The 27655-nt window shown below is 46.7% G+C and overlaps 2 protein-coding genes across 6 annotated transcripts; one reads left to right on the top strand and one right to left on the bottom strand.

The window, feature by feature from the left end:
* Positions 1-730: 730 nt before the first annotated feature.
* LOC311010106 (peripheral plasma membrane protein CASK-like) lies at positions 731-27655 on the top strand. 5 transcript variants are annotated; one of them, XM_084004615.1, is made up of 28 exons: positions 732-1130; positions 7592-7704; positions 10733-10838; positions 11559-11636; positions 11754-11826; positions 15842-15944; positions 16087-16262; positions 16880-17002; positions 17319-17402; positions 17531-17630; positions 18444-18461; positions 19651-19772; positions 19909-19986; positions 20195-20275; positions 21340-21528; positions 21611-21689; positions 21959-22044; positions 22133-22201; positions 22283-22351; positions 22464-22499; positions 22902-22940; positions 23437-23633; positions 23726-23841; positions 24618-24698; positions 24801-24881; positions 24967-25169; positions 25364-25447; positions 25929-27655. In XM_084004615.1, exons 1-28 carry the CDS (start codon positions 1066-1068, stop codon positions 26103-26105), a joined length of 2826 nt encoding a protein of 941 aa, XP_083860741.1. In that variant the 5' UTR covers positions 732-1065; the 3' UTR covers positions 26106-27655. The 5 variants fall into 5 exon arrangements, with proteins under 5 accessions (XP_083860744.1, XP_083860741.1, XP_083860742.1 ...); XM_084004618.1 differs by lacking the exon at positions 22902-22940 and having other exon boundaries at positions 731-1130; positions 24633-24698; XM_084004616.1 differs by lacking the exon at positions 18444-18461.
* Positions 12277-14946, bottom strand: gpr34a (G protein-coupled receptor 34a). The gene is made up of 2 exons (XM_084004620.1): positions 14394-14946; positions 12277-13997 (listed from the first exon to the last, which is right to left on the bottom strand). The coding sequence occupies exon 2, from the start codon at positions 13991-13993 to the stop codon at positions 12680-12682; it is 1314 nt and encodes a 437-aa protein (XP_083860746.1). The 5' UTR covers positions 13994-13997; positions 14394-14946; the 3' UTR covers positions 12277-12679.

Raw genomic sequence — 27655 nt, 5'->3', positions numbered from 1 at the left:
GGGCTGAACTGCATGTTAAAGGAATATAAGGAGGGGGGGGAGGCTGACGTAAGGTGATGGCGTTCGGATGGTCGACGCGTGCGCGTGGATACGCTGGATGCAACCGTTGGAGGGGGGATTAGGAAACTGCGCCTAAATCAGACCGCCGCCGCACGCCATCTTGGCTCGAGCGACGCTGCAGCGCGAGTGGCGCTCTCCCGGGCCATTCCGGCTCCGCTCGAGCCAGTTTCCTGGACGAAAGAGGGAGGAGCCTTGGCGCTTCTGGAAGTCGGAGGAGCAGCCAGTCGAAGCCAGCCAGCATCTGAGCCAGGGAAGGGAACCGGAGCAACGGTGGACGGAAGGGTCGGCTGCGTTGGAATAAGATATATTTTCAACACCGACAAGCGCGGGGCGGTGTATGCAACGGGAGGAGGGGGGGTAACCGTCGACATGCACGCCAAGGTCTTCCATTCGGGCTCGGGAAGCTGAAGCGTATTGCAGCCCGGAGACGTTACGTTGTCGGTGGGCTATCTGCGATACACTGGGTGCAGTAACGGCGAGAGCCGAACGGCGATTCCGTCGACAGCTAGCTAACGTTAACACAGCTAGCCAACCATTTTCCGAGAGCCCCGTTAGCTTGCGGTGACGGGGGGTGGGGGTGGTGGTGGTGGGGGGGCATCTTCGGTGTGTCCGTGGATGCTGCTGAGGGGAGCACCCGACAGTAAGGTAGAAACCCCCGAGGCATGCAAAGAGGGGTGGGTTTTTTTCTGCGAGAGGAAATCTCCCCCCACCCTAGTGTCCGCTCGGCGGTGACTATTTTAGCTAGCTCGTCGGCTAGTCTGCCTACCGGGAGTGTAGCTCGGGAGAAGGTGGGGCCGCGGGAGTGACAGCCTTTGGACGCCAGCTAATGTGGCTAGCCGGCTAACTTGGACTCTTGTGAGTGGCCGCTGGTTCTCCTGTCACTGACATTTGTTGGGATTAAATTAAAGAGCCGTGTGGTTTAAAAAAAAAAAAAACAGGGACCACGTTATCCCCCAAAATCCGTGTAGGTGGGCTATCTCGAGGAGGGCATCCTCCTTTACCTCTATGACGATGGCGGACGACGACGTGCTGTTCGAGGATGTGTACGAGCTGTGCGAGGTGATCGGCAAGTGAGTACAGTCATTAGTCTCATTTTTTGGGGGCTATTTGCATAATTGTCTTGTGTTGTCTCCCTTTGCCTGGCTGGGTGCTGAAAGTTAACTGGTGGGTGAGGTGAGGTGGGTGAGGTGGGTGAGGTGGGTGAGGTGAGGTCGCCCTCAAAGTGCCATTTGACTTTGCATTCATAGCAAACGGTATATAAGCAGTTGCATCATGACATCACATCATCCACCCAGGAAAGGGAATTAAGACTTAGTGTGTCAGACATGGACTTATTTGATTACAGGTTAAAAGATGGAGCAGGGCAGCCTTTTGTGCCTTATTTAAACACACCGCCTGCTTCTTACTGTATGTCTACGTCATTACCATTCATTGCAGCAGGTGAATACATTAATTCTTAGCTGACAGACTGGGTTTGAGAGCGGGATGTGTGGAAGAGTCATCGATAATGTCTGCAGACAGGATTTCCCCTTCTCCTCGGAGCCATCCCTACATCTGTAACTACATTCACACTCTGTGAACGTGTCGGTCAGAGGAGACACAACAGCGAGGGCGGTCATGTCTTCCATACTTACCCGTACTCTTGACAGATGTACAAATAAACCATGAGCTGTGGAGGTTCATGGTGCCATTTAAAAGGTTAATAATCGCCACAGTGTGCATATTTCTGTGGGATCGGAGGTGGAAGTGAGGCGGGAAGGCTGACCGGACCATCACACTCCTCTTCTACCAGTAAGTCCCCTCCCCCCCCTGTGAGCTTCACTCACTGGCTGAGGCTCCATTAAGTTTTTTCTCGGGGAAAGAGGCACACTCTCCAGACCCTCAGGCCCTGTTCTATATCCTGGTACTGCCTGTTGTCGTGGTTACTAATTGATGGTTGGTCCAGGACCACTACCTTGGAGTCCCAGTGACGGGTACAAGGAGCCACTGGGGAAGTTTGTATTGTTTAATTGTGTTTTCTTTGCTTGGCATTAGTTGTGGGTCAAACAATATTTAATGTCTTTCTTAGCTAATTTTCCATATAAGGTGTGGCAGCTTCTAATGTCTTTTCTGCAAAATCACAACCTGTATATTCATGTAGTCCAAACACTGAGTGGTTGAATAGTTAGTAGTCACACAGGTCAGTAGAAGGCTAATGCATCAGCGGACAATAGTCTGTTTTAAGCTGAAGCTTAAGTTAAGAAGTGAGACATGAGTGACGTTTGTGTGGCAGAAAAGACCAGAAAAGCCCTCCTTATCCTGCCAGTACTTTTGGTGAATCTACAGTTGATGGATCAAGTGTGTTGAGTCCAGGTGTCTTGGGATGCAGGAAGAAGGGGGGGGGGGGATCATTTTCCCTCAGCCCTGAGGTGGGAGGGGAGGCAGATCAATGGAGACGAGTGGAGTTAGGAATGGGATGGCCCCGAGGCAAAGGGTATAAATAATGCCAGCGGGCATTGACTGCAGCACTCTGCCGTCTCCCACCTTGTTTTTAACCTCTCGTCTCGCTGTTTGCACGGCTGTAGGTACTGGACAACATGGCAGCCGGCTGAAAACCTGCTGGTGTTGATTAATTAAAAGTTTGAAATGGAAATGTGCTATAGCCACAGGAAACAATCATAAAAATAACTCTATTCCACGTTATCTTTGCTGCTTGGAGAATATTCCTGCTCTTACATTTTAGTATGTTTTGGAACAGAAGCGAGGCCATTTTTGGTGTATTATGGGATGGCAAGATTTATCTCTATATAGAAGGGATTGAAGGCAGGATGATGTTTTGGCCAGTCATTGGGTTTAAATGCACTAGGGATACCATGTCACTCATTATGGGATGATGTTGGTGTTGATGTTGTATACTCACGTGTCTCCTTTCAAACTTATCCAGTCCGTCCTTCTTCCTATTGTTGCTCAAAGAAGTCGTCTATTATTGTCCCTGATCGGCTTGTGTCGGAGAGGAGCAGCCTGGTTGGCTGGGTGGGATTGAGAGCGTTGGACGCCATTATTTTTAAGCGATCATCTCCTCTAAACCCGAATTGTGAAGAGAGCCATATTTAGGGTTGATTTAGTAATTATGTCTCTTATTTTCCAGATGTTGTGTAACTTTGTTAAGTAACCCTGTGACGGGATGCAACTATAAATGCGGTGAACAAGTTTAGATTGTTTTGTGTGAACGCACGCTTAACCACAGGCTCCTTGTCCGGTGGGATCCTCTTCAGAACCACCTCTGCCTTCTCGTCAGAACCCATATTAGAACTTTTAACAAGTTGGACCCCCGATACATCAGGCTTCATAGTTGCATGGCAACAGCAAGAGCTGCATATGTCAGCGTAGCATGGCTCTAAAGAGACACTGGGACTGTCTGATTTTACGGCTCACGCATGTCAATCATGTGATTCCCCCCGCGGTCATACTAGCCCTTATTCAATAGAGGAAGATCAGACGGATCAGGTGTCAATTGAACTTCTAACTGGATTAACTCCGGTGAAAGATGACACGGGCCGTTGCGGCGGCGTACGCAGCGCCGACCCTGCTCATTAGATGCTCATTGTTTTGCAGTTTACATAGTAAACATGTGATGTGAACTTAATGCACTCGCCACGGGCCTGTTTTTGAGATTTTAAGCTCTCGTTGGAAGTGTTGGCAAAGCAATTTAATCCACTTCTGTCTGTAATGATTCCGTCTGAATAGGACTTACGTTTGTTGAGAAGCACCACTGGAGTCGCAGTGCTCTTTATTTCAGCCCTGGGGTGCTCATTAGAGCAACGGATGTTGGGATGTGCGACTCACTCTAAAGCAATGTAGTGATCAGCACCCCCCGCCTATTCTGATTTGGTTAATTAAATTGCTTGGATGACATTTAAATCTTAAATTTTTCATTCATTGTTGATGTGGAGAGTTTTTAGCGGTCTAATGAAGTCGTTATCAGATGTTTTAAATAACTAAGAGATAAGTTACAGTTAATATTCCCCTACAGCTTGATAAAGCACTCATTTTGCTGAGTAATATGTCGGATGTGTGCCAACATATCCAATTATTTCAAGTGTGATTTTGAATTTTCTGATGAAAGTTGGAAGAGAGGCTGCTATGCTGATATATCAACACATTTTATTACTATTTATTGCTAAATCAATGATCATTAAGTCTGTAAAATAACTGTATATAAAATATATATAATATATGGGATTTAACATGCAATCTTACCAATGAATATATGTAAACATTTATCATTTATTGATACTGCATGTTGTGTTTTATGGACTTCTGTGTGCAATAAGGTTTATTATCACTAAATTGTTGCGGATCCGTTTTTAATGAACATTTCAGAGCTAATGCATTCACCTAACCATACGCCACGGGGAGGCTTTGGCACCTTGTTGTTGGTTTGTAACAATCCCTTACAATAGCAGGCAGTAAAGCCTCTCTTTGTTCGACGTCGTGCCAGATGAGTGTTCATTCCTCTCTGCAGTCAGCTGGGAGGCCATAGTTGTGCTATTTCGGATTGTACATGAAGATATCTTTGTAGTATTCCGATCTCGTTTGTCTAAATGGGGTTGTTGTGCAGGAAAAACCCGTGGTTTGAGCCCCCAGACTACCGAGCAAGACTCCAAATTCCTGCAGGGATCGATAAAGTATCACGTTATTGACGGCATCATCATCATCCTCCCGTCTGTTTTGTCTCGGAAGATATTAAACGAGAGCGATGTTTGTGTGATTAAAAAGTAATGTTGTCGATATATCTGGAAGTATGTGATTTGTTTGTGTGCTACCTGTGCCAGGTGTGGGGCTGCAGGGGGGCGGGTTTTTAAAAATCTTCTTTTGAACTCTTCAGCTATGCTCCCTTTTTAGCTGCCCACACGCAGCAGATCAATAATTGTGAATGGATGGTGTAAATTTGATCAGACGCGGCGGTTTCAACAAACCTGGATCCTCTTCTGGTTTATTTATGTAGAGGAAAGGGATTTTCTGCCAAAGCTTTAGAACCTCCTGGGGGTATCTCTGCTCTAAATTTCAATTTGCAACTGGAATACTAATTCCCCCGAACTAATATTCAAAGGGATATCTAATTTGCATAAGTAAGCACCCTGGATTATTGTTGCTGCTTAGACATTCACAGTTCTACAGTGGAACAGCACTGAACTTTGTTTAACTGGTGAAATTAACAGCTTTGCACTTGGGCTAATTTTGGGCAGTAGGGCAAACGGCACTTATCTAAGAAGCCTTCTGTTGGAATCCCTTTTTATGTAGCGTTGCCTCTCTGAAGCACTTTCCTCAGGTCACATACACAAATATAGACAATTGTCAGCTCTGTATTCATGGACATCACCACTTTCTCTGCCTTTTTTTATCAAATCATATCCCCTAACTACTTTTGAATGCAATTTAAAATGGTTGTTTATGCTTATGTTTTGCCGTATTTGTCAGAAAATACCCAGATAAGCTCCCTGTTCACAAATAGTTCACCTAGCTGAGAAACTCACCCACGGCTGTACAAGCATCCTCCCCTCTATATTATAGGACACGCTAACCAAGTGAATTATGCTAGCTGCTGGCCTCAGCTAAAGAGCAAAGTGCTGCTTTAAGCAAAGATGGTGGCTCTCAGGAGAGCCGTCCTGGTGACGTTGAGTCTGCAGCTACAGATGTGTCCCGTCCCCGCCGAGGAGAGGGAGAGACCTGAGAGGGAATTTGGCTGATGGCCTGCATGGATGTTGAAAATGCACCTCCACATCCAGTGTTTGATTTCCATAGAGCAGAGGGTTGAATGGAGCCTGTAAAGATGGCCACTTTGGGCTAATGTTTGATGACTGCCGCTGTCGGATGTGAGCCATGTGTGGGCGTTTTGTATGAGCCCACTCAGCACAGCTGCGGTGATGTCAGTACGGCATGCGGCCTCTCTCCGCTTCCTCACGCTCAGACACACACACTCCCCTCCCTCTCCCTCCAACACTTACTTTTACAATGCCTTTAACGATGGCTGCTGTAAAAACGGATGCACCGTCATTATCCCTTTTTATTATTTTATTTCCAGGTGATGAGATTGCGTCCTAATGTATTAAATTAAAATCGCTGCTTTCACTCGCGATGCAACCGTTTGTCGAAACGGCCCCCATTCGGGGGGAATCGATTCGCCACGCGGCTCCCTTGAATGGACGGCCAAGATTACAAATAGGGTTGATGCATAAAAGCTGGCAGGTTCACCCAACCTCACCTCATTGCTTAATGGCAGTAATGAGTTTTATTGACACACATTAGATCAGTGCCAAGATGGCCTGACCCTCGCTGCATCATTTTATCCCCGTGGTTGCAGCCACCGACTCTCCCGAGCTCAGAGACTGTTGAGAGGTTGGGAACCTGCACTCAAGAAGCACCCCGCATGTCTGAGGCCCCCTTTTTTTAATAGGAAACACAGCTGCTACAGCACATCAACCCACAGGGGGAAAGGTCAGGGGGAGGGTGACGGATCATCTGCAGGAGTCCTGTGAACTCTGGAGGGAGAAGTGTTGTTTTTTGGGGGTTTTCTCGGCCCAGATTGTGCACACGCACGCCGCCTGCGTTTGTTTGCACGGGTTAAACATTACGGCAGATGTGGAGGGCAAACGTGAGAGCAGATCAGCGGCAGCTCACGCTCACAAACTAAATCACTTTTATTGTTTGACACTCACATTGTCACCCAAGTCAATTTGCTAATTCAGTTAAACCAACTTTTAATGGCCACTACTTTGCTTTAGCAAAGTGTGTGTGTGTGTGTGTGTGTTTTCTGTTTGTGTGTGTGTGTGTGTGTGTGTGTGTGTTTTCTCTTTGTGTGTGTGTGTGTGTGTGTGTGTGTGTGTGTGTTTTCTCTTTGTGTGTGTGTGTCTCCAGTAGCATTGGTTCCACCTCTGAGGATTGTCGACTTGGGAGATGTAGAGACAGCTGTGTGTGTGTGTGTGTGTGTGTGTGTGTGTGTGTTTTGTTTGTGTGTGTCACAAAATGTGCAAATGTCTCTGCTCTAATGCTTGCTGCTTAAGCCCAATGAGAAAAGATCATCGTATACACCTGTGAGGAAATAAAAGATAAATAGTTTCTTGTATATAATCTTGAGAATTCCATGCATCCTGATGGACAAAGGGCTGGAAAACCTGCTTCTTCCCATCACAGTTATATGAGGAAACACAACCTTAGAGTATCTTCCACCCTGTTTGTCCAGAAATAAACCCTGCTGGGTAAGTCCCGTTTGCTCAGGTCTCTATAATAAAGCTTATATTTTAGCTTTTACAGCTGTGCTGCACACCGCTGCTCTATAATTCCCACTGTGCACGACTACAGCGCCTGGCTAACCACCCACTGTAAATCTAGAATATGTTCTATGTCTTCCCACTAAGCTGATGTGTGTTTATGTTTCTGGTACGAGCGAACAGAGCTTATATTTTCTGAATCTTCGAAAGCATATATGCACGGTGGTTTTGCATGTTTTTGCCGGTGTCTGACGCTAACTCGGCATGTGTGTGTGTTGCAGGGGTCCCTTCAGCGTGGTGAGGCGCTGCATCAACAGGGACACGGGCCAGCAGTTTGCTGTGAAGATCGTGGATGTGGCCAGCTTCACCTCCAGCCCCGGCCTCAGCACAGAAGGTGAGAAACAACGGCAGGTCAAGCTGGTTCGGACTGCGGCTGCAGTTACACGTTAGAGTTTGGAAGGAGCACCATGGGTGGGCTGAGGTTCTGGAGCAGGAAAGACTGCCTTACTTATGTCTTTTAAAAAGCAGAACTGACCTTGATCTCATTGTGGGTTACCACAAACGCCGGGAACCATCTCCACGTACTGTTTGGATCAGATAGCAAGCATCCAGACACACACTGAGTGTATAATGGCATTCTTAAACGCGGATAAATGAGGCAGAACGTCAGACACATCCTGATGGATGAAGCCTGTTTGTGTGGTGAGTGTGCGTGAGGTATTGAAGCACGCCATGTGGTTTTGTGCTTTGTCATGCTCTGGTCTGTGTGTCTAAAATAAGGAGCGAGGGATGGAGGTGTGTTGGTGCTAATGTTGGCATCCTCTATGTGCCATCTGTGATGCCCCAGTCAGAGATTAGCCTGGTAGCCAGCAACGGCAAGACAAGGAAATGACCCAAGGGAGGAGAAACGGGAGATGTGGAGATTTACACCAGCTTTCCCCAACAGCAAAATCTATGTCCTAAATCATGTGGGGGCATTAGTGTGTTTCATTACGTGGAGACGAGATGTTGTCACTAAATCATCTGCCAAATTATTCTTATAAGAGCTTTTGTCACCTTGGAAAGTTTGGAATGATGTCGTCGGTCTCCCGAGTCACTTCTTGCACCCTCGTGAGGACAAGAAGGATGTAGACGTTTTCAAACTAGACAACGGGTACTTCTTATGATTGTTATCGCAGACTTCCTGACAAAAACGCTAAAATGCTTTTTCAAAATATGAAACACTAATGTCACTTTCTGAATGACAGGATTTGCTGTTCTAGTTAAACCATTGTAAGAAGAGTTTGAAGCTTTACGGGTGAATGAGCGTTGTTATGACTTCTTCTATAGACGATCAGTCAGTATCAATAACCATTTAAAAAAGATTTATCAAGCTGCAGCACATTAAGATGATGCTGAGTGGAAAACAACACATACGCTACATTTCTATCCTCTTCTTTTTTAACGATGGAATCAGAAATATCTGTCATAGCAAATGTTCAGCGCTGTTATTTGTAGGTTATTATTTTGATTGATTAATCATCTATAAAATGTCGCTATGTGGGGAAAAAAAATGCAGAAAAACACCAAATCCTGTCATTTGGTAGCTAGCAAGCAGTTAATGTTTCTGCTTTTTTAATTACTTGTTTGTCAATTATTCAAATGTTTTGCTAATTAATTTTCAAGCACCTAATTGGTCAATCAACAAACCCTTCTAGCTCTATAAATATTCTGTTTTATTCAGTCATCGGTGCAAGAGTAGTTGAATATAATAGATTCACTTTCTCATGACCATTATATGGGATATAACATAAATATATTCACCCAAGGTTAGGAGAAACCACCTTTTTGATGAATTTCTTTTTTTTAAAAACAATTAAAAAGAGAAAACCTCACTAGAGAAGAAATAAGCAAGTGGACACCCGACGTGGCGAGGTAGAGAACTGGAGTGCAGCCAGATTTGGAGAGTGGTTTCCTGGGAACACACACAGCAGCTTATTAAGAACAAATCTGCATCAGCATAAATGTGAGTGAAACAGAAAAAGGAGGCCGACCTGAGTAACAAACAGTCGTGTATGAATACAATAGAACAAGTGATTCATGGTGTAACTAAGAGTTTGGGAGTATTTCAGTGTAGAACTGGATAAAGATGAATATAGAGAGTGAAGTATTGAGCAATCAGCAATTCAGCGTTAGATGCAAATCAAACTGTATTAAATGATATTGCATGTAAATCCTAGTCTAGCCTTGCATGTGAAAAGTGATTTGGATTTTGGCCCAGTGACTGGCATTTGCTTCCATTCAGACCGTTCCAGGCCTCTCCGGCTCCCTCGCTCCGTCTGAGTGGTTTTGTCGTTGCCGTGCCCACACTGGGCAGCATTGTTGCGTTCAAGAATAGATACTCTATGAGACGGGCTGAAGACGAGTGTAAAGAGGAGAGAGGGAGAGAGATAATGAAAGGAGAGGATCAGTAGAATGGGGGCTCTGTAGTGGGGACACAGCGTCATTTCTCTGTGTTGCATAATGATACTGGTTTGTCACGACACAATGAGCACACACACACACACACAAAGATCAGTAGACTTGCAGATGGGGAGTGGAGTGTGTAAATGAGGTTTTTATGGAGTGAGGAACACCGCGTTATGTCTGTCAGCGTTCCCCAGCGGTCTGCGTTAACTCTGTTTTCTGTGTCGTTGGTCATCCTGGGTTCTGGAGAACGTCCACTCCCGTTAGCGGTGCTTTCCCCGGGGCCAGCGTCGCGCTCTTTAAAGAGACAGTCGAGGAACGCCACGCTCGTAATCTAACTTTCAGCGTGTTTAAGAGAGGGGGATGATGTTGATGAGTGGGAGCCAGATGTGCATTTAAATGTGCAATTAAAATGCTATTCTAGTGACCTCACATCTGGTGTGTTTCTGCTAGACCGGCTTGTGGGCTTGATTTTTGTGTCTGCAAACCATTTGAAAGCTCCGCATGTCTGCTGGTATCTATAAAGAATGGGGTCCCTGTGTGTGGAGATGAAGTCCTCTGTAGCTCCCTCTGGTGGTGAAGCTGAGGCGTGGCAGGTCTGTTGAGGTGTGAAAGGAGCCGGGTGGCATGCTGGGCATGTCCTCTTTGCTTTTCATCTCCTTCACTCATCCTCGAGGGATGTGAAAGGGTTCAGTAAGGCACCAGTCAGCCACAAATGAGCATCGCACCATCGTTCCTTCAACAATTCAATAAAGAAATGTTTTAATTTTGATGTAACCACTGAAAACAAGGCTGTATTTGTTATGGGTGTGGTTGTTGTTCAGTATTTTGTTGTTTTATTAGAGCATCCCACCTCATCTCTCCATAGTTTACATATTCTGACATCTCTGTTCCTCCCTGCTGCCACTCCTTTTCCTTTTTTTAAGTAACTGTTTAATGTGAATGATGTCTCATCGTGCCCCCTCTCTTTCTGCCAGATCTGAAGCGGGAGGCCAGTATCTGCCACATGCTGAAGCACCCCCACATCGTGGAGCTGCTGGAGACCTATAGCTCTGATGGCATGCTCTACATGGTCTTTGAATTGTAAGCGCCGCATGCTCTCTACGTCTTAATGCATTATGTATTTCACACATTCACACCACCACCACCACCACCACCACCCGCCCCATCGTTTTAGCGTCTACGGAAGTGTCAGAGGCCTTTGCAGAAACAAAGATATTAAGTGTATATTTGAAGTATATGTTTGCATACGTTTTTATGAGAAGAATAAGTAAAGATACTGTTATTTTTTCACTGAACTCCATACTGTTTGTATCTATGCATTTATTTCTGTTAGACTGAGGTTGATTGAAACAGGTTAATGAACCCTTACATGGCAGTTAGCAACAAAATCATCCTGAATCTGTGTTTTGTTTGCAGCCTTGCATCAGCGTTTTAATACATCTAAATCATCAGAAGTCGTTTGACAGCCGGCGCTCCGCTTCTCCCTCGCAGCCTCTATTATAGATATCGTTTTCTTAATCAACTTCCCTGGTTAATTTGTTTTCTCTGTGTGGGTTAATGTTGAGAATCTGCATCCCGTATCCCCATGAAAGATGCCCCGGGGGTTGTTACCGTCTGAAAAGTGCTATAATGAAAATATAGTGCATCTGTGTGCGTGCCAGCGACAGCAGGTCATAAAATGTAGATTTACGCTCTCCGTTTTAAACGCTATTCTGAGAGAGTTCATCTGTTCTTGTAAACTCCTATCTATAATCAGTGGAAACCGAACCTCTTCCTCTTTCTCACACTCTTCTTTCTCAGTATGGACGGGGCAGACCTGTGTTTCGAAATCGTGAAGCGAGCTGATGCTGGATTTGTGTACAGCGAAGCAGTGGCAAGGTAGGACAAACAGTCTGGAGTCTGTGTGGAGAGAACACTTAAATGTTTAATAAAGCCCCGAAATAAACAGTCATTTGCGGATGCCCTGAACCTTCTCCCCACTTCCTGTGCATCCAGCCACTACATGAGGCAGATTTTGGAGGCGCTTCGGTACTGCCACGACAACAATGTGATTCATCGCGACGTAAAGGTGAGGTTCGCACACTCTCATCCTCTCCTCTGCAGGCGGTTATCTATTCTCTCTGTGGGTAGATGAAAAAAGGTCAAAAGCTCATCATCCGCCCTTTTCATTAACGCGTAGGAGCCCTGTGGCTTTACAGAGAACCGGCTAACCACCTGGAACCTCTAGTTTGCGTACCTGCCGGGTTGTATCACACGTCGTATGCTAGTCCAATACTTTTAGTAGAGTTCTTATGGTCAGATTAGCATGTGAGCAGTGATCCCAACAGGATTAGCCACCTAACACAGGCGACAAACACTCCCAGACCAGATGGAGCCAGGCCCTTGATCCCTCAACTAGCCATTTGACAACGCAGTCCCCCAAAAGGGATCAGCACAGACTTGTTTTCAGTGTAAAACCGCCTGGGTGTAAATGCACATAATATATGATATTTGATAAGTGTGAGGAAGGATTTTGAAGTCCGTCAATGCATTTATTCCAAATAGACAAGATTATATTAATACTACAACAATACTTCTCACATTATACATCAGACACACTCAATCCATTATTACCAATATACACATTTTACTTCCTTCTCGCACCATGTATTCTAAGAAAAGTCACAGTCGTCACTGAAGTGCATCTCCTCATTTCTGTATTCTTACACTCAGGCATGACACTCAGATTTAAATAACGATCCCCTGCAGTACAGAAACAGTAAGAAATATATATATATATATTTATTTTTTTAACAGAAAATAGTAGTTATATGTAGAAATGCTTGGTTTTACAGAGAATAAGCCAACAGTCCGTCCTGTGTTCAGATATTTACTCCTCCAGTGTTCAGGCTTGCATTATCTGCAGACAGACAAACTTGCGATCACGGCTGGCCGTTAGGCTGGAGCATGGGCAACCCTGTGCAGCGGAGGGGGGAGGTGTTGATGCAGATGCTGGTCCTGGGGGTGACTGACGGGGTGTTAAGCTGGGAGTTGGGAAAAGCCAGAGGCGCTGACGGCCGCCTGAACTCCATCGTGGAGCTGTTTGACGTGGCGTCGTTGAGGAAGAGAAGCCGGTTGCCAAGTCGGTGTCCGAGTGCTTGGAGGGCGGTTTTGCGCACCGAGCCAGACAGCAGAAAGTACATGACGGGGTCCAGACAGCTATTGAAGGACGAGAATAACAGCATCACCTCATTGGTACGGTCCACCATTTGCAAGTAGTCGCAAGAGACGGCCCCGCTGAGCTGGGAGAGGATGTAGACGGGGCGGAAAGCGTGGTAGGGCCCGAAGCAGAGGGTGAACAGGAAGAGCACGAAGAAGGACTTCTTGGCGGTTCGTCTGTACCTCTGTGCGTTGGGAAGGTCCGGCTTGTCCTTCGACACCCTCAGCAACTGAGAGGCAATCTTGGCATAGGAGACCACGAGCATGACGAAGACGAGCCAGAACAGCAACACCAGCACGCCGTTGAAGTACGCCTTCCCTTTGGCTTTGCTGCTCCGCTGCTTGTATTGGAAGCATTTGCCACTGAACTCTTTGTCCTCCGCCGTGGCGATCATGGGCACCAGCGCCACCAGCGACAGACCCCACAGGGCGCCGCACGCCACCCAGCTCCAGGGCCGGCTGCGCCTCCACAGCAGCAGCCTCACGCCTCTCCGCGCTCTGCCTTTCCCCTTCAACCTCAGGTATCTGTCCAGGCTGATGAGCCCCAGCAAAGTGATGCTGATGTACATGTTCATGTAAAACAGATTCCCCACCATCTTGCAGGCGACGGCGCCCAGCGCCCACTTGTTTCCGTTAAGGTGGTAGAAGACCCTGAAGGGCAGGCACGCCAGGAGGACCAGGTCGGCCACGGCGCAGTTGATGAGGAACACCCGCACAGAGTTGCGGCTTGATTGGAGGAAGAAGAAGACCCACAAGGCGAAGAGGTTACCCACAAGCCCAATGATGAAAAAGAGAGAGTACAGCACTGCCAGCGGAAGACGTAACGCGGCGTCATCGAAGGAACAAACGGTCTGATTTGGGGAAGAGGTGGAGGTGGAGGTGGAGGAGGAAGGGAGAAGAGATGTAGCTGAGAAGACGGATGACATGGAAACAGGGAGGGCTGAAGGAGAGGAGTTAGTCCAGGCTGAAAGTGTGAAAGGGAGGGAAGAGGCGGAGGGGAAAGTGGTCATTGTGTCAACTTCAGGGTTGTGGATCATTTGGCTGTGAGAAAGAGAAGCAAAAAACAACAATTAACTTACAGAATAAACAGATTTGAATGTCAAACGTATCATGAGTAATACACAGACGGCTGAGTAATACGTGGGTTGTTTAAAGGTCACATGTAAAAGAAATACGGTAATTAATGTAATGTTAAAGCATCCGACGTAAAAGAGGAGATCCAGAAGCAGGATATTTGTTGCAGCAGACATTTGTCTGTTTTTGACATTTAGCTGTTTTATTCGTGGGAGATGGAGTCATGACTAATTGAAAGTTTCATGCCCATTTAACCCATGCATTCCAGTCCCTCTGTGTTACAATAAAGCAGGGCTGCCGCCCCTGCATCGCCGCTCTCTGACTGCCACACACAGATGTTTGGATTAAGGCAGAACAACTCACCATCAATATCCCTTTTGCGTAGCGATTTGGGCGCAGCTGCTGTTTTTAAATGTGTGGGAAAGTGCAGAGAGGTGTGTGAGCGCGGCAGTCCGGTGCGTTTTCCTCCATCAAAGTGTAAGTTGTTTAACAGCTCGGGCTGCTTGTATGATAAGATATTATCTAACCACAGTCCTTGTCCTGTTTGTTCACCTATTGTTTCTTCAAGTCTCTGAATTGAGTCATAAATCCCAGGCACTCTTTGCACAGCGTCTGCTCTTCCCCGTCCTCCTCTCACTTCTCAGCCTGCCTTCAGTAGTTCTGCGTTCGTCGTCTTCTCTTTTTTTTGAAAAGCTTTCTCCGTCCCCTCTTATCGCTCTCACAGATATGACTGTTTAGTCTGCAGGTCCTCTCTGCTTCTTTTTTTTTTTCTCTCCCTCTCGCTGCGTCTGTGATCTCAACATCCTCCACGCCCCCCCCCCTCGATTCCCGCATTACAAGAAGTGCAAAGCAGTGAGGACGCAGTGGGCAGGAAGTGAGCCCACCACACTCTCACCCTCTTCCTCAGCTTCATTTGTCACGCAGCTTTCTTCAGAACTGGCGTGCACGGTCCATCTGAATAAAATAGCTTAAATAGGCAAGAATACCACCTTCAAGCACAATGTATTTCTCCAGAGACAGTGGGTGCGTGTGATATTTTTCAGCACAACCAGATTTAAACTCTTGTCCACGGGGAGGAACTTTTGTTTTTTGAGCTGCATCTCTGAGGTTTTGCATGCAGAAAACGACACATCCTTTTTACGAGCAGCTCTGTTTGTGTGTTATTTGATTAAACAGTTTATTAACACATGTTAAGAGTCCTGTGGAGGACATAAGGAGTCAAAGAACCTGCAAGCACACCAAGCTGCATGCTGCAATATTAATCCTTTCTAAGTGGGGTTCCAGTGTGAAAATAAGTACATACTGAAACGGACTTCTTGCAACATTTCTCTCACTTTTCATTCAGTTTTCTTTATAAGCATGAATGAAACATTGAAACAGCATCTCTGTCACTAACCCGTGTGTTTAGGTTTCTCTTGTGTGAAAGGTGGCCTATATTTCTTTCCCTTCCATCCTGGCTATTTAAAAAAGTGTAACAGCACTGCTACTAATGCAGTGAGAAGCACATAAATAATTCTCCTCTACCGTATGGTTTTTAAATCATCAGATGTCGATGTCATGTATGATTTAAATGAACAAAATTCCTCATTTGTAGAATGCCACTCGGCAGCTGTTCATGCTCCCTTACGTGCCAGCTTCGTACTTAAATTGTGGCTGAAGTGCGACTTGGCTCATCATTGTGAAACTGAGGTTTGATAACGAGCGATTGAACAGAATGGGAACTTGCACTTTTGCTCAGAAAGAGCAATGCTCTGCAGAGTTACAGTAAACCACACATGATGATGATTTTCCTCTCCTTTATCTCTCTGCAGCCTCACTGTGTGCTGCTGGCCTCAAAGGAGAACTCTGCTCCAGTCAAGTTGGGAGGGTTTGGAGTGGCCATCCAGCTGGGAGAGTCTGGTTTAGTAGCTGGAGGTACATTTTTAGAGATACAATTAACAGATTAATGTTAATTGCAGTGGCCTATAGAACGTGCCATTACATCCTCATACCCTCGTAACAGCTTTTCTTATTAACACTTAAATCTCCTAGTAGCTAATCGCTCTTCTCCCTTCAGGGCGAGTGGGTACTCCCCACTTCATGGCCCCAGAAGTGGTCAAGAGAGAGCCGTACGGCAAACCGGTGGACGTGTGGGGATGCGGAGTCATCCTCTTCATCCTCCTCTCTGGCTGCCTCCCTTTCTACGGCACCAAGGAGCGCTTGTTTGAGGCCATCATTAAGGGGAAATACAAGGTAGGCGCTGATTGTCCAGACAGCCGCATTAGTGTACACACTGCCCGTTCATTGCCACAGTGGTAACCTCCTCTTTGTAACTGAGCAGTATCGGTTTTACATCACTTCTCCAAACGTGGCTTGTGTTGTGATGGTCGGTCTGAATGGCACTCGTCGATTCACAGCATCTCTTGGTCTTCATCGGAGGAAATAAATGATTTTCTGTCACTTTTCCATCCAGATATGATTTGATACAGCCCTAATTATCTAATGACTGCTATTACCTCATCTCATGTATTCCTCATCTGGCGTTAAGTAAAGCAGTCTCTCCTGTATAAAGGCCTTTGAGAGGGTCTGATCGATCGGTTACATCCTCTGTTTTCAACTGCTCGTGTGGATTTCCTGCTTGGTGCTCTAATATGTAGCGATGTAGCGGCAGGAAGCTCGATGGACGCCATTGTGGTATTTTTCACCATGCTGCTGCTGAATTCACAGATCCAAGGTTACGAACAACCTGGTCTTCCAATCACACCGTGCCGTTCTAAAAGGATTCGATCCTGGCGGTTGCCTTGGTTTCCAATGTTCTAAATGCGTCTGACAGTATTCTTCTGTGTTTTTGGGTGTGTGTGCTTGTCAAGATGAACCCCCGCCAGTGGGCCCACATCTCAGAGAGCGCCAAGGACCTGGTGAGACGCATGCTGATGCTGGACCCGGCTGAGAGGATCACCGTCTACGAAGCCCTCAACCACCCCTGGCTGAAGGCAAGTTGACCCACAACTGCTGGAGATGCTGCCTCCTTCAATCGGTTGTCACCCCTTGAGCTCGTGTGGTTATAATTTACAATGCAGTGCACATTTAGTGTGATGTGGCTGTTGTATGTGTGAGCTTTGGCAGCTCAAAGTCACCTTTAAACCACTGACTCAGCAACACTTCCTTGTGCTTGAAACCAGAGCTCCGCTTTCACATCCGCTCTGCGACTCCGCTGATGTGTGTCAGTGTGCGCTTGGGTCCCAGCCATTGTGTTTGTGGTTTCTATATGTGCTGATGTGTGTTTGGTGTGTGTGTGTGTGTGTGTAGGAGAGGGACAGGTATGCCTACAAGATCCACCTGCCCGAAACGGTGGAACAGCTGAGGAAGTTCAACGCCAGGAGGAAGCTGAAGGTCAGCATGCTGATGTTAATCCTGCCCTCATAAGGCCCCGTATACACATAAAACCATATATATATATATATATAACATGGGACTCTGTTGAGGTTTAATTGCGGTGTTATTCCTACTCCGTACCCCAGGGTGCAGTGCTGGCTGCCGTCTCCAGCCACAAGTTTAATTCCTACTACGGTGACCCCCCAGAGGAGCTCCACGACTTCTCAGATGACCCGACCTCCTCAGGTAAAACCGCACAGTCTGATTGAGGGTTCTTACAGGATGTGTTGATAACAGAGATGTACCTTAAAGGTTAAACCACACCTAATGTTGGTGAGGAATGGTGTCATTTAAACGTTGTGATTCGTGTGCCATGTCAGGTCACACATGAAGCATTTCCACCAAAGCACGCGTTCACTTTCTAGCCCGGTTTCTATTCTCGTTGTTTCTATACCCGGTGCTTTAATGTGATCTCCAGCTGTCTGCGGGGAACTTCCTCTGTTTAGACGGAGACAGATGTTTCCCAACAGCCTCACTTCCCTGTCTCAGCCGAGGACTTTCACTTCTTTTAATGTGAAGGCTGCAGGCTACACCTGCCAGTACTTAGCAGCCTATATAAACCACTTGTGTCGCTGGCATAAAATGTAGGGAATTGGCAATGAAATGCATCACGTTATGAGTCACTGTCATGAGCTTAGCTCTTGTGATTTTTCTATGTAGCCAACCAGATTCACTAATCCCCCCACATATGTCCTTTCTGCTGAGGCGGGCAGTCTGCTGCAGCTTCCTGGTGACCTCCAGACATGTTTCCGGTCATAGACTTGTGTAGTAAAGTGGTTGCTTGCAGTGGCTTGGCAAATTATTCATAGACAAATGTTCTCTGTTGTGTTGCTTTCCTCTATTTGTCCTCTGCCTCCTTTTATTCCCTACCTAACGCTTCCTCACTCCGCCAGACTCCCCTTTCTCTGCCTTTCCTGTTCACGTCTCTAGTTCTACATCCTCTAATCGCAGCCTCTCTCTTTCTTTGGTGTTGTTTCTTTTCTGCTCTGCTGTCTCTAGGACTGCTAGCTGCCGAAAGTACGTATCCCTCTCCCCATTCATGGAATCTCTAAGTGTGACATCATCATGACATCTGAATTCGCTTTTTAGTCACCGAATGTGTGATTGTTACCTTGTGAAAAGCAAAAGATGTGCAGAATTACTGTTAAATCTTAAGGTTTTGTCCATTTATTGAGTAATTACATAACCTAAAGAAGGAAATGTGGACAACAGATACCTAACATAAAGAGGAAAATCTAGTGTAGCATCGATTATAGTATGGATATTTAGCCCAGCGCTCCATTTCATAAGCCTTAGGTGATTAACCAACAATAATTGATCTGCACATGGCTGCAATTCACTTACTGAAGTAGCCTAAAGGTGCATAGTAATGTGAGGAAAGCAAATACAGCTATTCTCAAAGTTCTAAACAATGATTTAATCATGCTTTCTCCTCTGCTGTTTGTCCTCACAGTCATAGTTGAATGTAAAATCTCATTTTCTCCACATTCATCTGTTATTCCAGAGCTTTCTTATCAACAGAAAATGTAATAAGGCAGTGTTTGTTGTCCTGTTGAAGACGATATTCAAATGTCGTACTTAAAAAGTGTGCAGGATGGAGGAATCCATCGTCTGTAAATGTAGCGTATGAATTATGTATGAAGTAATTTGTAAGAGATCTCGTTTTATCACCAAAGAGCTTGTTCACAGCGCAGGTTTTTGAAGATATATTTGATTTGCATGTTATTTTATACGCGACATGTTTGATTTGTGTGGCAAAGCTACACTTTTTGGCCTGAGAGCTCTTTTTAAGAAGTATTTTTGTGAAGTTTTCCTCCATATTTGAACACTTTAGTCTAAATCTTAATATTGTGCATTCTTGTCGGGAGCACTGCTCACCCATCATCAACACTGTTCTTGATGTGACTTCCCTCTGCTGTTGTACTGATGCCATATACCACTGTTTCTCTGGTTTTGCTGCATGTGTGGGCGATGCAGCAGGTACAGGGTTAATTAGTTCTGGGTGTTTTCTCTATTGCTTGAAGTTTTCTTTGGTGTTATTTTTGGTACTTGTCTTTTTTCTGTTGTTCTTGCCTGTTTGTGGACGTCTGCTTGTCGATGTTCAGTGTTTGTTGCATTTTTTTAACGTTCAATGTCTGCTTGAGAATATCTGTAGCGTGTGATTCAGGCTGTATTTGAGTATCTAACACTGTGTGTTTGTGTGCAGGGGCAGTGTCGCAGGTTTTGGACAGTCTAGAGGAGATCCATGCGTTGACGGACTGCAGTGAGAAAGACATGGACTTTCTCCACAGTGTCTTCCAGGATGAGCACCTCCACACCCTGTTAGATGTGAGTAAACCTCTTCCTCTGTAGTACGGAAGGTGGCCAGTAGGTGTCAATGCAAGTCAAGAGTCATGCGGTATTTGTGTGGCTTCTATTTACCTTTTATCTTCCCTCTTTAATGTTAGTTATTTTATCTTTTCAGCTCTATGACAAAATCAACACCAGGTCATCCCCTCAGATCAGAAACCCTCCGAGTGATGGAGTGCAGAGAGCCAAAGAGGTGAGTCTGTGCAGCGTTTCAGGGGACCTATTTGCAGAAATGGAATATAATATTCAGCTTGTAATGATGGCCTTTTCTAGTATTTAATGATGCGTTCTAAAAAAGCTTTTTCTGCAAAGCCGGACCAACTCGGATACAAAGCTTTGACATAGTCGTTATTTATTATGAGCATTCTTGATATTCATATTGTCTTTATTTTCCTCCCCAGGTCCTGGAAACCCTCTCCTGTTACCCAGAGAACATGGAGGCCAAGGAGCTCAGGAGGATCCTCACACAGCCACACTTCATGGTGGGATATGACAGAGACGCCCGTGTTCAGCTTGGTTCCCCCGTGCATGTAGAGCGTGCTTATTGGCGCGTGTGCGAGGTAACGGCCCACTGTGTCAGAAGTAGGGTACTTTTGACACAAAGCTGCTTAGCATCTGAGCTTGGCGACGGATCGACTGGTGGAAGGGGAGACAGAACGCAGACAGAAGCATTAGTGAGAGAGGAAGGGCTTCAGCGTGGATGTACAGCCACTTCTGTGATGGCCGTCATGTGAGTCTGGCAGCTGAAACAGACCTGGGACCAGGAGAAGCATTTGTCTGGGGGATTTCCTGTAAAGGTAGAACACTGTCATTGGCATACCAGAGGGAGTGTAGCTTGTTTTCATGTCAGTACAACAGTATAATATAAAATGACGAAACATTCACTGTGTGTACGTTGGATTGTAGATGCTTTCTTTGGGTTTTCTGCTAAATGTAGGATGATATTGCTGTTTCTGGAGCCCAGTTAGAGTGCTGATTCACTCTGAGACTCACTGGAGCGGTGGCATCACGCCTTCAGTGTGGTGCAATCCAATTAGCCCGTCCTGCTCTGTGACCTGGCCCGGGTTTTTCATGCTGCCACAAACATTTAGGCGAGCCGATGGCTGAATGGGCGTGAAGGGCTTTGGCGTTTGAGCACATGGCAGGAAGCAGCCTTCACTTTAAACCTTTCCTCATACATTTGTGAGGAATCCAAGGACACGCTTTGCTCCTGTGAATTATCAACTTAGTGTGCAGTCGGTTCGTTGGTGTTTATTAAGAAACACAGTTTTTTTTCAGCCACACTCGTGTTCACCAGAAGCCTTTAGCGGCAGCTGTTTCCAGCTCTCCATGTCCACCATGCATCATCAGAGAACATGCTGCCGCTGTGATGAGCAGATGTGATCGTTTGGCAGACGCAGCGTGCAGACCTGTTAGTAAAAACACCGTGTGTGTGTGTCAGTAACATGGTTAGTGTCCAAAGAGGATTAGTGTAAGCCACACTCTGCAACGCTGGAGCGGCTTGTGTGTTGACGAACGACGATGGTTTTGTCTGTGTTCCCTCCAGGCCCTGCTGCAGACCCACGATGTGGTGGCCCACGAGGTCTACAGCGACGACGCGCTGAGGGTGACCCCCCCACCCACCTCCCCCTACCTGAACGGGGACTCCCCCGACAGCACCAACGGAGACATGGACCTGGAGAACGTCACCCGGGTTCGCCTGGTCCAGTTCCAGAAGAACACCGACGAGCCCATGGTGGGGAAACAACTTTACGACACACTTTACATGCTCACCCATCATAAATTCTATTTATAACGTATATAATCGTCTCTTGTAGGGCATTACTCTGAAAATGAACGAACTCAACCACTGTATCGTGGCCCGAATCATGCACGGTGGAATGATCCATCGACAAGGTACACGTCCACATATTTAATATTTAATCAGCACATTCAGATATTAGTTTAGTCCAAATGAAATGAATCACAGAGACGGCTGTTCTTCTTCTTGGACTAACTTGTAATTGAAATAATGTAACTCCTCCGTACCTACGTTAGACTGCCCTGGAGACATGTCGATAGCCCCGAGGGTCGTTCCCGTGGCTTCGACTTTGTGAAGCGCTGGTGTTTCAACACCCTAGAGCCTCGTTTGTAGCCTTTATTAATTCGCGACATCTCTGCTTCAGGGACTCTGCATGTCGGAGACGAGATCCGGGAGATTAACGGCATCAGCGTTGCCAATCAGACCGTCGAACAACTCCAAAAGATGCTGGTGGGTCACACGGATCGGGTCTTTGCAGGCAGCTTTGATCCAAACCGTACTCCTAATCTCACATGCATGTTGTTCCGTATGCTTGCAGAAAGAGATGAGGGGTAGCATCACCTTCAAGATCGTGCCCAGTTACCGCTCCCAGTCCATGTCATGTGAGGTAGGGAATCCCAAACACACACTCCCATACATGCATGTTCTCCAGGGGGAAGAAGGATTAATGTAGTGTCGTCTGTTGCAGAAAGAGTCACCCGACGTGTCCCGACAGTCGCCTGCAAACGGTCACGCTAGTGTGACCAGCTCCATCCTGGTAGGTTCTGCACAAAACACTCCAAACCTGTGATGTCATCCCAAAAGTGTCTTTAATACGTGATGTTAATGTTGGCGTGCAATGACACGGGAACCTCTCTCACCCTGACTAGGACCTGCCAGCGACCATCCAGCCCAAAGGCCGCCAGGTGAGATTTCCCAGTCCACTCCACCATCACTGCACCCCTTCTTAGTTCAGTTGTGTGCTCCTCCTCTTGCTTTCCAATCTGCTACTGATGGGTACAAACTAACACTCATTTCAACCGGTCAGAATCTGCATGTATGCACTCAGAAGCACTGGTTCTTCCATTCCCATCACATCTACTGAGATCTGCTCTCCAATGTCAGGCTGTGGCCTCCCTGGAACATTGGAAAGGTTTCCTGCAGTCGAGCAGGCGTTTGAAACACACACACACACATGAAATCCTGCACAATCTCTAAGATTCCTCCTCCGGGTCGTGGGTCCCCCATCACACCTTTGTTTATGCCCCCCCAACGTTTTCTACTGCATGATATATGTGTAAGTGTGTGTGATGCTCTCAACCCCATAGATCACCAGACCTGCTATCAAGGACAAATTGTCCATTAAGGTAAGATGTCTCTAAGTGGACCCTTCGTAGAAGTAGATCCCAACTCCTCCCACCCCATCGCAACAGTCCGGTTTGTCATCGTAGTGGTGTCTAGATCCCATGCTAGCTGTCAAGGCTTAGTCTCCATCCCTGGTTGGTGAGTGGACATGAAGGGCAACCAAACAATGTGGCTGTGTGTGTCTTTACGCCCGCACAGATCCGTCCACCGTCTGATGATTCCCGTCTTGCTTTTCATTTCTCTTAAATGTTTGTGGCCCTTTCCTGCTTCGGCTGACATGCTCTCGACTTTCCCTCCGCTGTGTTTTTGTCTTTTTAACGACGAACGTCGGCGCGGCATTTCTAACTACTTTGCAATTCTGCAGCCAGTCTCCTTTTTTATGTGGGCAGCTTGGCCAATCATACTCTTCTCCCATATGTTCTCCCCGCGATCGCAGCGCCCGTTTCTTCGCCAGCGCGTCGGCACTGACACATTTTCCCCGTCTCGCTGTCCACACAGATTTACGTGCGTGCTCAGTTTGAGTACGACCCGGCCAAAGACGACCTCATCCCGTGTAAGGAGGCGGGCATTCGCTTCCAGGTGGGCGACATCATTCAGATCATCTCCAAGGACGACCACAACTGGTGGCAGGGCAAGCTGGAGAACACCAAGAACGGCACGGCGGGCCTCATCCCGTCCCCCGAGCTGCAGGAGTGGTGAGTACAAGCCGGTGGATGTGTGACATCACGGGAGGTCAGGAAGAGCTGCATCACAGACGACGCCTCGTGTGTGTGTGTGTTGTGTTCAGGCGCGTGGCGTGTATAGCCATGGAGAAGACCAAACAGGAGCAGCAGGCCAGTTGCACCTGGTTTGGCAAGAAGAAGAAACAGTACAAAGACAAGTACCTGGCCAAGCACAACGCAGGTGAGCCCTCAAACTAGTGCAGCAGAGCTCCAAACACCGTAATGCACAGAAGAAGAGTTAAATCCGGTGGTGCACGCCCCCCCCCTCTGACAGAACTCTCCTACTGCCGTGTCAAGTTGACCTCGTTGTTCAGTCACTAACAGCTGTTTGAAAGTGTTGGTATGTTTGTTGTCTTCTGTTATGGTGTCTTTTTAATTAACCCTTCCGCTCCCACCCTTTGTCCATATTTCATGCTGTCTCTTACCCAATGACATGGCTGCATGTAAGTAACTCCAGATACAGCTTCTGTGTTTCTCTTCCCTACTCTGACTGCTTTTATAACTCGTCTCGGTCGGTTTGAGATGCTAGTCAGCTTAGAGTTCCTCAGCTTGGGCATGCTTCTGTTTGAGGTTAGGTTGATGCTTTCTGAAGGTATTTGACCTCCATCAGGTCTGCTTGGTGCACATTATGGCATCATTTAATTACATATTTAAACCCACGGGGACAAAACATTGAAGTTAATCTCATTAGCATGTGTTTTCTCTATTAGATTTCTTTTTAGAGATGTTTGTATTCACTGTTACCAGTTTATGAGGTACACCACAGTTGGTAATATTTCATCCATCCTATTTGTATCAATACGTGGTGAAAAACACCTCAAAATAACACATAAATGTAATCTCCATGAAGTAGGAGGACTGTGGTGAGTTTACCTGATAAACTGGTGTCTGAGTGTGTGATTATATTTATAAAACACGATCCTCCATGTGAGCTAAACTAAAGTTTGTCCTCTCCAGTGTTTGACCAACTAGATCTGGTGACTTATGAGGAGGTGGTCCGAGTGCCGTCGTTCAAAAGGAGAACGCTGGTGTTGCTCGGTGAGTAAAGGATCGTATTTGTTTTGGGCAAAGTCAGAGTATAGCATGTCATAAATAAAGTCAGAAAATCAAATACAAATGGCCTTTTCTCCCCTCAAACAGGTGCACATGGAGTCGGAAGGAGGCACATCAAGAACACGCTCATTACCAAACACCCCGACCGCTTTGCCTACCCCATCCCCCGTAAGACAGCCGCCATGACACCCACACACAGTTAACGGGTCGCTGTTATTACATTCTATTAAACTCCGTCCGTCTCTCTGCTCAGACACGACTCGGCCCCCCAAGAAGGACGAGGAGGACGGAAAGAACTACTACTTTGTGTCCCACGACCAGATGATGCAGGACATCAGCAACAACGACTACCTGGAGTACGGCAGCCACGAGGACGCCATGTACGGCACCAGGCTGGAGACCATCCGGCAGATCCACGCGCAGGGCATGGTCTCCATCCTGGATGTGGAACCACAGGTGACAGGAGGAGTTATGTGTGTTTCAAACAAATCCCGTACAAGAACAGAAGCTGACAAGTAGCACAAGGGAACACTTGATTTCCTTCTTACTCTAGTTTTCCCATCATTTAAAAGATTAGCTTGCAGGTTATTGGGAAGTGTGAAGAACTCCAGACTTAAAATAAACATGTCCGTCTCTCTCTTTGTCCTCAGGCGCTAAAGATCCTCAGGACAGCTGATTTTGCTCCCTATGTGGTGTTCATCGCAGCTCCCACCGTCACACCAGGCATGACTGAGGTACTGAAAGACTTCCCTGCTTCCTCTCGTGCTTGTTGTTCCACTTTACTCTCACTAACTCTCAATCAGAGCACCTGAAGTAGGAATATTTAACGCTTTCCAAGCATCACACTGTGCTTAACTCCCTTCTTCCCTCTGCTCAGCGCGTCTGTCACTGCTCTTGTCCTCTTGTGCTTTAAGCATGTTTGTATTTTCTTTGGCATGCACATTTCCCTTCGCACGCAAGATGCCAAAGTGGTGCAAGAAGCTGCCCGTAAGTTTTCAGCTCGTTTGTAGAAAAGTCTGGCCTCTGTGTTTGTGCAGCTCTAGCAGTTATTCCTTCGGTTTCCTCTAAATCCCTCTAGTAATCCTCTTAATTGTGTGTGTTTTCTCAGTGGTGCATCTTTATTTGTGATACAACTTGATGCATCAGAGTCTTCTGACTGTACAGCTGGTGAAGGAGCATTCCCTTAACATTAAATCCCCCCTCTCTCCTTCTCAGGACGACTCTCTCCAGCGGCTCCAGAAGGAGTCGGAGATGCTGCAGGGGACCTACGCCCACTACTTTGACCAGACCATCATCAACAACGAGATCGACGACACCATCCGGCTGCTGGAGGAGGCCGTGGACCTGGTGTCCACCACCTCCCAGTGGGTCCCCGTCTCCTGGGTCTACTGACGCACACTCACCGGCAATCAGCTGGGCGATCCGGCGCCGATCCAACGCGGATGCTAAACTCGGGTCAAACCCCCCCCCCCCCCCCCACCTCCAATCACGCCCCTCATCCCAATCCCACATTTCTGTAGATAAACAGTTGTTGAAAAAGAGGGACATGAAGAAACGAATGACTCTGCCGCCTCACTACAGAGACTTCATCCTGCCCCGCCCCCCTTTTTCTCAACAGCCTCAAAGGCCTATCGTTGTGTACATATATACATATATATATATAAATGATAAAAAAAAAACAACTGAAGTGAATCGGGTTCTGTCCTAGTTGGAGAGCGGGGAGAGTAGGGGCAGTGTGGTAGATATTTTGTACTTTTCCTTTTGTAATTGATGGATGGGTGGTAACGTTGGAAAGGCAATAGCGAGCATGACCATAAAGCAGTCTTACGTGGGTGCCTGTGTGTGTGTGCGTTGACCTTTTTAAGGCACTTCCTGTGGTACTCTTGTGTCTCTCTGAAATCCCCCGAATCTCCTCGGCCTTCGTGACAAACGGGCCGAACTCTAAAGCACATCAGAAGCTGCTAAAGTGGCGACAAAGTAACTCCCTCAGCTCCAAATGCAAGTTTGAGCGAACGCAGAAAGCACAGGAAACTTGGCAGTTTCTCCCCCCCCACCCTCACCCACCTCCCCCTAAATCCTTGATTTCCTCCGCCGGCCTTCTGTGCCTGTTTGTTGAAGGAGCACATCGCATCCCGCCGTGCCGTCTTTCCGTGTGTCGCCGTCGCCTCTCGTCCCGCGCTTCCCCCTCCAAACCTCCCACGGTCCTTGTTTACATCAGTTTGCACAAAACGGACAATGAAGAAGACATCTGGTCACGGTTTCTATTTTGTCTCGCCTGCTCTTCCCAGCCGTCTTGACCCCATCGCCCTCTGTACACGAAACACTGCATATACCTGGAATATGGAGGAAAAAACAAACAAAGGATGGAAAAAATAGACGGCCACGACGACCATTCCTCTCTGAAAGTGTTGATAGGAGTACGGATGGAAGGAGAGGGGCTGAATCAAACCCTAGAGCGGCCATTTTGGAACTGTTAACTGTTGTCTTTAAAAATATAAAAAGGAGTGTTCTCGTTCCGAGGGAGAGAAAATAACTAACTTTTGTGTGTAAATGTTTCAATGGTGCGTACGTCAATACGAGTGAATTACCAAGAGCCAGTGTATATTAACCCTTAAAAGAAGCTCAGTATGTGACATAACCTCTTCACGCTTCACCAGAAGTGGGGCGGCGCCGCCCCACCTGCAGGCGCCCCGCCGCCATGGAAGCACATCAGTGGAAGGCTGTCAGACTAAAGAAGACGTTTTTTTTTTTAAAGTCAATAATTCCTACCGTGCGGTGCGGGCGACGTTGTCCCACTTCGAGTGAAGCCCTTTTCATTTCAAGTCCTGTGTAAATTACCTCTGCAAAATGACAAAAGCAGCTCTTCTGTATGAAATGTTGTTCTTTTTTTGTTATTTCATTTTTAAAAAAAAATATATTTCCTTTTACGTGTTTAAAGTAAA

This window comes from Eutrigla gurnardus, assembly GCF_963514095.1.
Source record: "Eutrigla gurnardus genome assembly, chromosome: 24".
Classification (NCBI taxonomy): Eukaryota; Metazoa; Chordata; class Actinopteri; order Perciformes; family Triglidae; genus Eutrigla; species Eutrigla gurnardus.
This window is presented reverse-complemented; position numbering and strand designations above follow the sequence as displayed.